At 36.9% G+C, this 11481-nt stretch overlaps 1 protein-coding gene across 1 annotated transcript; it reads right to left on the bottom strand.

The window, feature by feature from the left end:
* Positions 1 to 5026: 5026 nt before the first annotated feature.
* LOC131782130 (limbic system-associated membrane protein) lies at positions 5027 to 10295 on the bottom strand. Its single transcript, XM_059098842.2, has 5 exons — positions 9966 to 10295; positions 7664 to 8002; positions 7247 to 7576; positions 6265 to 6531; positions 5027 to 5915 (listed from the first exon to the last, which is right to left on the bottom strand). The coding sequence occupies exons 1-5, from the start codon at positions 10024 to 10026 to the stop codon at positions 5569 to 5571; spliced, it is 1344 nt and encodes a 447-aa protein (XP_058954825.2). The 5' UTR covers positions 10027 to 10295; the 3' UTR covers positions 5027 to 5568.
* Positions 10296 to 11481: the final 1186 nt, after the last annotated feature.

Here is an 11481-nt window from a genome sequence, read left to right as displayed (position 1 = left end):
GATAGTTAATTAACTTTTATACAAAATACCTCTCTACCTCGATAACTCACGCGCGATTTTATCTCGATGTTTTCGGAAAATGTGAGTTTAATTTATCAACTCTAATTGACTGGCCTAGGTTAAGTTGACTGGCCTAGGTTAAGAGTAAATGTTTTGATACTCAAAAATTATTTGTGTTAGAAGTTATTACAGTGAGTTTTCCCAAATATCATTCTCGGTCATCTGATCCGAATAAGTATTAAAATAACTTGGGTAGAATTTGGAATAAATCGCGTGAGAAGACTTTTCAAAAGACTTATAAAACATTAGAATAATTCTCTGGCGAAGAAAACTGATTTTGGTATGCTCATTAATTCCAAATTTCCCTCGAGAATATATGTTAACTTATTAATAATGGACAAGCAGTGTACTCTACAATTTTCTCCCGCCGAAGCAACACAATTTGCAAAACCCCAAAGATTATTTGGGAGATTATTAATCCTTTCAAAATTAAAGTTGCACTGCTGATAAAAAAAATGGGAAAAAAAAGGAAGACAATTTTTCAAGGAACTGAGAAACGTTTTAGTTTTGTAATCGTTCAAAGTTATCTTGAGAGTGGTCGTTCATCGCAAAATGACCACTCAAATAATAAACTAGGGTCCAATTTACTCAGCAGAATATGAAGATTAAAAAAAGTTCAAAAAAAGATTACCTGTATCCTCGCAGCTTTTTACAGGGTAAAATATATAGCATCGACAAAAGTTTCTTGAGAAGTGTTCGAACAGGCGTCGATAAATTTTGATTTAGGATCAACGCTCAGCTTTGGTAATACTTCCATTCAAATGCCCCAAAAACGCCAATTTATGACGCGAGTGCGATTATTTGTAAAACAAATGTAACACTATTGGTGAGAAACCGATCGTTCATTGAACCGGTAAACTCAAAGAAAGTTGAAACATTCTGTAAACCGATAGAAAGTACGGCCTATTGCTTTAATAGAAAATGTAAATAAGTGAAACATTCCTAATGAAATAAAACAGTTGATTAAATCATATCTGTCCTCAGAAGGGTAACGGATATATACTGTTTTAACCAGACAAATACAAAGAATAATTATTGCAATTGTTTATCCCACTATTACGCCTTCTCGGCAATGGAAAGCGCAAAATATGCCACGGTATTACGCTGTAGAACAGAGAAAATACAGACAGAAGGTGGAGCAAAATAACGGCTGCACTTAACGATCCAAACTTTTATGTTGCTTTCAGTTTTTTAGGCATAACTTTTTCGCCAACGAACTATAAAGTCCATAAGATCTTTTGCGGTCATCAAGAACACTTAAACGTCTTCGGCTTATGAGATCGATACAGTGCTCAAATAAGGGCGTACTAAGTTTCGAAAACTAACAGCCAAAATTCTAGTACATAAAAAAAATATATGGAATATTTAATCATTTATTCGATTATTTAACATAATGAGAGATTTCGTTGAAACTCGCGTTTTTTTGTTTACCTAATTAGCAGGTTGGGTGCGTGCTACACTTTTCGCAATTTGAATTTTGAATTCGTTTTAGACAAGGTCGTTTAGTTCTTTTCCACGGTAATAAGCAAGTCAAACTGGTAAAGTACTTTCTGAAATATGTTTCAACAGTTGAATTTCACGTCTTTGAACAATGTCTTCGAACGTTATTTTGGAAGTTCAGTTCTGATCCACCAGCGTTAACGTCGTTCGGTTTAATTGTTCATCAAACAGTCTCAGAATTTAGGGTGTGAAAATCCCAATCAATATTCTTACTGATTCTGACACTATTTTTATTTTTAGATAAATTCTTAACACGATTATGGTATGCAACAGACAGCAAGTCCCCAGGCATAACTAATTTAACCTTAAAAATTTTAGCAACTCCATCTAAAAGATTCTGATGAAAAATCAACTAATTTGACACTTGCGCTGAAACAACCCCCTTGACACTGTCTAGGGTCTGTCTAACTTTTCATGTGTTTCTAATATGAAATAATTGAAAATAACTTTAGTTTATTTTGGCGCTTTAAACAGTAACAAATAAAACAAGTTGAAGTAAAAAAAAGTACCTCCACGCACTTCCATAATAACATACAAATATGTAACTAGCAACAAATTTTATTTGAAAATCAGGATCTAAATCCTTTCTACTCGGCGATAGAGGCCTGGTTCATAATAAAGCAAGTTTAACTGCGGACATTGAAGCTTTCCTGTCATAGCTTCGTCGAATTTCTACAAAAACACTCACTTTCATTGCAATCGTGCTTAAAATGGAGGAATCCAACTAGTGACGAAAACATTTAGTTCATTCGCCATGCGCTTGATCTTGCAAATCTTAATTTTCATCACTCGCTGACCATACAGATTTTGAGAATTATGCTTGATAAATAATGAAAGTTGCAAAACTGCTATGAAAACCATTATGAATTTCTACCCTGATAACTTAAAAATTCTTAATTTTCTGAATATTTAATCCAATCACCTTTACCACTGTGAATGACATTGATTTCATGAAGGAAAACATTCGCGTCTGTAAACATTTTACTATAAGTCCCAGTGGCCTCACTCTTTTAACAAGGTTAGCGCCAATTTTCATATATGTATATTATCTATATTATCTATATCTGCTCTGAAAGCTGCATTGTGGCTTCCTCGGCATTGTTAAACGTCAATTTTTCAAACCGAACGCCATACAAAAGTTTTGAGACATGTTTAGGAAATTTACCATTTGTTTCGACCACATTTTCAAAATGAATGTATTACCCTTCTGCTATCACGAATCCTTTTTCTGCCTTCTATTTCCTTGACATATTTCATAAAATTGCCAGAATCGAAGCCCTGAGACCGAAGACGACGCTTCATCGTACGCGTGCGCTCATTTGTTCTAAACATTGTGTTTGTACATTTGAATTCGAGATATATCCCCTTCATTGTGATTTTATGAAAGTTCCTTTAAACGAAACACTGATAGTTTTCAGATTCTGATGTCAATTGCGCTCTGTAGAAAGAGCGCTCGAAAAGATAAACATTGCAACATGACATTAAACCTTTTCCTATAATATCAAGCCTTCGATCACATCGAAAGCTTTTGTAAATATACGTAATATCTTAATATAAAATTTGATTCAACGTTTCTTGTGAAACACCTATTTGGAAAACCATCGGTGCGCTTCGCACGAATTTTAGCCCAAAATTAAACTTGAATGGGTACGCCACCTAAATAAGCTCCTCGACATCTACCAGTTGCAAAATATAAAATATGCAAAAAACATTTGTGCTGTTATCGGCGGTACGTTTAAAACAGCGTTTACACCTACCTTTTCGTCTATGAAAACTTGCGTTTTTTTCTTATCAGAGAAGAGTATTGTGAACAGAAATTTTTGATGAACACACTGCATTTGCTTTGACAATATCCATTATTGTTTAAAAAGTCGTTTGTTCAGCTTTAAACCCAGCTGAGAAAAAGGTATTTTCTATCTAATCCGTGCAGACCAAATTGGGCTTTTGTTATGAATTGTTAAGCCTCCATTCATGTATTGGCTCGTCAAGAGAGAAAATAAACTTTAATAGAACAATACAACCAAAAAATGCACTTTTTACGCTTCTTTTAAAAAAATTCCCCATGCCAAATTGAGATTAGTCAGACCAGATACTTAAACGCGCGCGCTTATGACTGATTCCGCTTCTTTTTGTCAACAAAATGAATATTTTTCATTGTTTATCACCCTTACAGATAAAACAGAGTCTATTGACTTAAATTAAGCTGAGACGAAATTTAGCAAAAAGACTTAGATATGGGTAAAGCCCGTCGGTAAATTTGATCTGTCAGCTTTTCTTGTGTTAACAGTTTCAAGATTTTTCCCGTCTTATCTTCAGAAGAGATAATAATACTATAAAAAAAAGATAGAAGTTTCATGCTGTTCTTGTTTGCTTTCCTGATGTCCCTTAACACTGCATAAACATTATTAAGACAACCACATGCTTAAGATGTGAGAAGAATCTGTCTGTGAGAGGCCTTTTCCACTCAGGCGATTCAAACATTGCTAAAAGGCATAAAGCAATTATTGCTAGTTCTAGTTAACCTTCACAACATTATTTTTCATCACCGAAAAACTGAATTATCCGGTACGACGATGTGGACAGATGGTAACCAAACAGTCATGGTGTCGAGTCTTCTGATTTGTTTGTAATTTCTTAACTTAGGGAAATTATTAACTCAAAATTAGCATATGAATAGGAAATGAAAAGTCTCATAGGGGAAGAACTTTCCTCGCCATTCAAATTATGACCGAAAGGCAAGTTAACATTTCATTTTCATGGTTAAACCCCACTTCTTCGGTTTAATAAAACCTTTTAGAATAGTAATGTTTGCTCTGATAATGAAGAGCAGTTTCATATCATTACTTTCTTCAGCCTCAGATGACCTTGCTGAGAATTTCCTTAGGGAATATCACAGATGTTTTCCCCTTATGCATATGCATGTTGTAGCTTAGTTTGCATTTTGACAACAAGATAAGTTTTGCCTCTAAATAGAAAGACATGACATAAGATTGTCTTTTAGACCATCAGCTGAATATCGATATAACAGGTAAGACAGTTTACTGTCCAGCGCTTCGATTAATCGACAAAAGTCAATATTCTAAATTCGTAAGCGATTGTTAGGAACACTCAGCATTTATTTTTTTGTCCGAACTCTATTAAGCAGTCAGATTGCTCTTTAAATGGTTCATCTGGGTCACGATTGGGACTGGGTATGATTTCGGATGATCCAGTTTGTCCAAAACTACCGCTGGAATTGTCGGGTTCCAACCTTGCGCTGGAAAAAGCGCAATTCAGCAGATGATGAATTGGCAATTGCTCTTCATGAAATTCTGTGTGACGCATTCTTTTAGGTGCTAAACATCTAAAACATCGAATTTAAAGCTCCGAGGCTGGGGTGAACTAAAGACCGGTAGATGTCATTTACTCAAGGAGGAAGATCAAAAAGTCAAATTCAACAGAATAAATCCTTTTTTAAGGACAAGGACGTATTATTTTATTAATTTCTGTATCATTTCCAGTATAATTTAAATAAGTTAAATTTTATTAAGTTAAGTATAAAATTGACCCTACGAGTAAAACAAATAAAAATGATTTAAAATAAATGTGTTCAAAATTTCTTAAAATTTAATTTTTAAAATTATCTCCCACAAATCTCAGCATTAATCTGTAGTTATCCAGTCTATACACGCAATTTGTGCAATCTTTGCTATTTGCGACACATCGATTAGTAAAACGGGGTGTGTGCTGACAGTGCAAGTATAACCTTCTACGTTAATCATAGATTAATCTGCATTGGGTGAAAAAAGAGCAACGAAACACGATCGCCGAAACTAGAGAATTACTTTAAATACCCATCTGATCCAAGCGCCGAAAAAAGGAGAGCCTCTTAGACAATTAATGTAGCTTTTGTTACCTGAATGTTTGAGTGTATGAAAGTGCAACAAAAATATATCAATGAAAATTCAGCAAGTTAGCCGACCCTTAAGATGAAGATTTCATTCCCAAAGAGCAACGGATGCCTTTTTTTCATTGTTTTTCGTAGTAGCAGTAATGTAGTTTGACGTCCTTCGTAATAAAAGACGCTGGTACCTCTCCATTGTACGAGTTTTTGTTTTCTCGGTCTTCACAGTCCCAGAATAACCACTCTTCTGTGACACGCATGCCCAAAACTGCCTGACAACGGCTTGAGTGCTTAAGGAGGAAAAACGGCTCGCGAATGGGCAGCTCGATAGGGTTTTCCGCTGACCCATCTGATCGACAGCAGAACTGCAAAATAGTATCCTTTTTGTATTCACCGTCAGGTAAAATGCCTTCAGCCATGTTGTCGTTTTTCGTGTCCTCGTCGTCCCATTTGATCTCTCCTTCTTGAAATCCTGTCGCACACAAGAAAATACTACCTTGAATCTCGTTACTCGGTTGTAAATATTTTTATTGTCTGACCTTAGTATTCATACGCCTTCTTTGGTCCGGGAATCAAATCAAATCTTCATTATAAAAACGTTAGCTGTTAGATCTGTGAAGCTTTTGAGGTCGCCATCATCATATTTGGTATCAGAATAGAATAGAATATAGAATAGAAACTTTATTAAAGTGTCAAAAAAACCGAGACCAAGGGAAAGAATGAGAACCAGCGAGAAAAAAAAAAAAAGGTTCAAGGTTGATGAAACACAATGGCGAAAGATAAGTTCATATACGGTCGCTTTCAAAAACTATACACCTTACCGCCTGGGCACGTTCCCTTTCTGTATATACAATATTGCCCTGATGGCCAAAGTCTTCCCCCAGTTTCAATTGTCTTTACACAGAAATGCTGAGTAATCTGGGTGGGAGTCTTATCTCCTTTCAAGTGAAGTGGACTGGACCAACTACTTCGTGGACCTGTTTCCTCTGTGTCTTGCCGATGATAACCCGCTGACCAAGTGAACTCACTTGTAATTGGGCAGCCACTATTTGGCATTGGCAAAGCATAAGTTCCTCTGGGCCACGACACTAGAGATGATAATCAATGAAAACCTAAGTTTCGGAACATCAATTACACGTTCGTTTTTGAACAGCACAACCTTGGAATTTGGTCAAAGTTGAAGGGTTTTGGCAATTTCGGTGTTACTGCCATTAAATGGAAATTCTCTATTCTCAGTTCTCCATTGATTTTGATTTATTGGTTCTTTTTCTTTTTAATTACTATTTCTTTGCACAGATTATGTTCCAGTGAATTTCTATTAAGAGAGCAGCGTTGGAAATAAACCAGTGAAATGGTTTGACGAGAAATCAATTGAGGCACAATGATTGTCAAGTGGCATTTTGAGAGATTTAGAAATATAGATGTCAACAATTTTCATCGTAATACACAAATATGCGAATGCATATCAGGGCTTCAAACGCAATAATACTGCAATCAAGACCTTTTCCTATTAAATGTGAACATATCAGGGATTAAATCAAATTTGGTCTGACACGTCTGTCATCCCCTCTACCCTTTCCTAACGCCAGATGCAAACCAAATGCAAACGTGGCTTGGCCTCAATTCCCTTTTTCATATCCTTCTACAAGATGCATATGTTTTCTCTTTACTTGGAATTCTAATTGGCTCGTGTTGATGTTCTCTTTGTTCTGACTGGGCTTTGTTTTAAGCGATTCGATTGCAAGGCTCTCTTTTGAAGGTTCAGAGGAAGGCACGAATGCCATTGTTTTAAGGCTTACTCACCAGTTTTAAATAAATTCAAGTGAATAAAAGTTTCTTTGACGATCGCCTTTCCAAAGTCGGCCGTAGATGCGACACACGAATAATTACCGATATCTTCCTTCGAGACATTAGTTATATGTAACGAAAAATTCCCTCGTTTCTTTGGGAGGAATTGGGCAATGGCTATCTTGTTTGAGCTTTCTTCGATTTCCTGGCCTTCGAACTTCCATTTAACCATGGTATCGAGCGCTTTCACCCTCCGACCAATACACGTCAAAGTAACATTGGAACCCTCGCTGGTCACTACGTAGGAGCGAAGTGCCTTAACGACTGGCAGGATTACAGAGACAGCTGTATGGAGAAAAGGCCAGAGTCTCAGATAACTATACTAGAAGCAGTAAGTGCCCAAGAATACAAAAATTTGCTATTGAAACTCACCTTCATCCTGAAGTGACAGCTCTATATTCTCCTTTGCCTCAAGCATCCTGTCAAGGTGTATTTTGGAGACTTTGCAGGTGTATGTACCAACATCTGTGTCCGAAACATTCTTGATGGTTAAAGTAAAGTTTCCTTTTCTTTTATTTGTCTGATAGTGTGGCTCTGGTATTATTATTTTGTTGTTTCTGTTCTTTATTTCTTGTCCGTTGAATTCCCAAGAGCTTGAGGTTGTAAGTTTTCTAACCCTCGTGGCAGAGCACATCAAGGTTACTGTGGAACCTTTTCGTGCAAGAACAGCCTTATCGACCACCGAGATCTTGGGCCTCAGAGCAGTAACACCTGATTTAAGAAAAATGTGAGGGAAAGAATGCGAAACTTATAGTTTCATTGACACAAGAGCGGCTCGCTGTGCTTTGTGAGATAGACTTGGTAAGGGCGCAAAGATTCAAAAAAAGGCGGAACATAAATTTGTTGAACTTATGCATTCCTTTCCCAACCTCAAAGAAAGTTTATGGTAAAATACTGCTACTGTGGTACAAATTAATCATTTTGAAGAAGGACGTTTCAGTTGCAATATGGACAATCGATATAGAGATGCATCACTGAAAATACGTCTAACACTGCCGTCAATAAATTTCAGTCCTCTTAGAAAACAAACACACTGGTAAGGTTATGTTCATTAAAGATTGATCGGAGAATGGAATGAAATGTAGGTGAGCTCGAAACCCCATGGTTTGCGTGTTATTGGCACAGTAACGTATTTATTTGGTAAGAAGAGGATCTCTATCTTTCTGCATTCAAAAATCTGCCTCCCGTTTCTGTTAACAGGAATACTACGGGAGTTATGCATAAATATGATCTAATTATCAGGTCAAAGGAGCTCTCTGGCCTATTGTCTCAAAAAACAGGAGCAAATCCAGGTTTCCGTTGCAGCATTAAGGGGCCAGGGCCCAGTTGTCCGAAGACCGATCAGCGCTTTCCCTGGGTTAAATTTTAATCCAGGTTTCTTTATTCCTTTGTTCAAAAGCCGCTTTTGGACAATTTTCTCTATCCTTTTTGGGGTATCCAATCATCAAGTTATAGGTAAAAGGAATGATAGTGAGTTTTTTATTAAGGCTTTCAAATCTGAAATCAGATTTCACACTAACCCTGGGTTGATCTAAACCCAGCATTGAGCAACCTGACCCAGGCTTCTAATAGAAGGGACGCCAGTCCATTAAAGGTGTCTCCCTCAGCCTCTTTTGAGCTGAGTTTCTCTGACAGATTTTCATTACCCATCGAAGTACTCCTGAGCGGGGAGAGATACTAACACTGACTAACTGTTTGGTGCATGAGCACAACACAATAACCGCGGCTAGGACTCGACCCCATACGTTTCGATGTTTTCTTTTGGGCTAACATCTATTTTTTATTTAAAACGTTTATTGTTTCGGAATTTACATCTAAATGTGGATTAACTTTGCTAGGAAGTTTTTTTATTGTGTGCAAGAAGGCTGAAAACACCAAATTGACTGAAACTTTACAGATAAAGTGCTACAGTGCCTAGACCATGTTTTTCGTAAATAATGCTGTGGTTGTTCATCGTGGCGAGGTAAAATTATTCCACAACCGCTCAAATGAGCCCTCGAGGGACTTCATGGCTAATTTCGGAGCCCTCCAGTCTGGTGGCTCACTAAAGAGGGTGGCTGAGGAAAGGGCTAATCAGAGCCAGTTCAGAGTCACAACGAGAATCACAAAACACCTTATAAGGTATGCATTTCTTTGATGAAAAAAGCCTAAATGTATGTAATCATTTACGTAGCATAATGATAGTCATATGATGGATTCTCTTTCTTTTTCTATCAAGAAAAAGGGAGGGAGGGGCTTATTTTAAAAGTATGGCTTAACAGAGTTTATAAAAATAACGCACTTAACGTCTTTGTCAAGATAACGAATTAATTACCCTTAAAAGACTACCTGTGAGCAGTCGACATGTCGCTATCCTCATCGGGAGCGACTAAGTCGTGAGACAAACGATCTTACTTTTCATTGATCTTAGGTATAATGTGAAAAGGGAAAAAAAGCTTAATCGCGAGTCCGGGGAAACCCCTCAGATGATTTATTTAAAGGAAAAATCAATTGGAGCTATTCAGAGCACAATGTACTACACAGAGCCAATTTTAAACGGTCACCTCGTTTCGTGTGACAAGCCCAGCATGCTCAAGCATGAAATGAGGAGCACATGTGCAAACTAATTTAGCTTACGTGCACGTTTGTTCGGGTAATTTGACTCCTTTTCAAAACAAAGATCGTTTAAACTCACCTGAAATTAAGTAAAAATGTCCTAAAATACAGGCGACAAACACAGCTCCTCGGAAAGTCATTTTGACGACAATGTTAATGTGGCATTCCCCAAAACAAGTAGAGTAAATTAAGAGAAAGTTAATCTCAATTCTTTTTTATGCGCAATTTGCGAAAGCGAAAATAGTTTCGCTGCTAGAAAACATTTTTTTTACATCAATTTTTGAAATCTTGCGTAACGTGTGACTCTTCTGATCGTACTAAATACAAAATTTCCCAATTATTTTATTTCCATCTTGGAAGATTTATTTTGAAGATATTCTGGAAACTAGCGCAAGCTAAATATTTTTATTTAATTATCTGACACTCCCTGACACGTTCTGAAACGATTTTTTCTCAAACAATGATACTTGCTTATAGCACAGGCTCGCAACCCCATCGTGTTTCACTTTTATCTACGCTGATATGCTATGAACGTCCGCGATTCGAATTCCTATTTGTTTAGTGAAAAATCAAGGTAACTGTACCAAATAAGTAGATTAACCTTTCATAAAGGGATACACTTCTCACATCGCAAAATGTCAATTACGAAAATACGCATGCAAGGTTACCAATTTATTACATAGGAGTAAATTTTCTGTAGTCAAAAGGCTTGGCAACAAAATTGAAGAGAAGATAAAGATGTTCCCTTTCTTCATGAGGTTCATATCTCCAAGGCGAACACGTGCAATTGCGTAGAACTTCTTTGTTTCCAAGATAGTCAATCATCAAATTGTCAAAAAATCTAAAAACCCTCAACGCCTAATTCAAATTGTATTTTAAGAGCTTGAAATTAAATGTTCGTCGAAACTGAAAAAATGTCATTCAACTTTTCCAATTACTTTGGCTTTCGCGTGAGTTTGCGCGACTCAAGGCTATGACTGAAAAAGTTCATTCCCATGTCTTATAGTACTCCTATTTTTCGGATAAACGACTCTTGACCGCGTACAAGAAGATCCCTTCTTCTCGATCAGGTTCAACAGTCGTCATGGATGATAGATCAATAAATTTACTCTTCGAACTTTCTTCGATCGGAGGCCTTCCTCACTTATATAGTAAGCTATTTTAAAAGCGGAATCAAAGACTTGTCGTGGAAAAAGAAAGCTCATTCTTGTTCTTCTGTCTCGTTTCCTCCAGTATTGTCTTCCTGGATGAAATGCATCCGCATGATATCCTCTGAGTATACATCCATGCCTGCGTAATCACGGTTCGAAACGTGCACAAAGCAAAGGGATATATATCGTTCTCTCAACAACTAGTTTCCGTGAGGCATTCTTATCATATTTGAGAAGATCGAAGATACCGAAAGGTCCTAAGTGTCTCAGATCGATTTCAGCTACGAATCGAAAGTTCTTCAAGCAAACTAGTTTCTCATTTACGTCAGTTAACTGACGCAAAGAGATAGGCGCTTTGTGCTTTGATATACCTAAATAAATAAATAAACCCGATAACTTACAAATCCATAAAGAAGTATGCGGCACGCATTCGAAACGTGCTGA

This window comes from Pocillopora verrucosa, chromosome 10 (assembly GCF_036669915.1).
Source record: "Pocillopora verrucosa isolate sample1 chromosome 10, ASM3666991v2, whole genome shotgun sequence".
NCBI lineage: Eukaryota > Metazoa > Cnidaria > Anthozoa > Scleractinia > Pocilloporidae > Pocillopora > Pocillopora verrucosa.
Note: the sequence above shows the minus strand (reverse complement) of the source record. Positions and strands in the feature narration are given on the sequence as shown.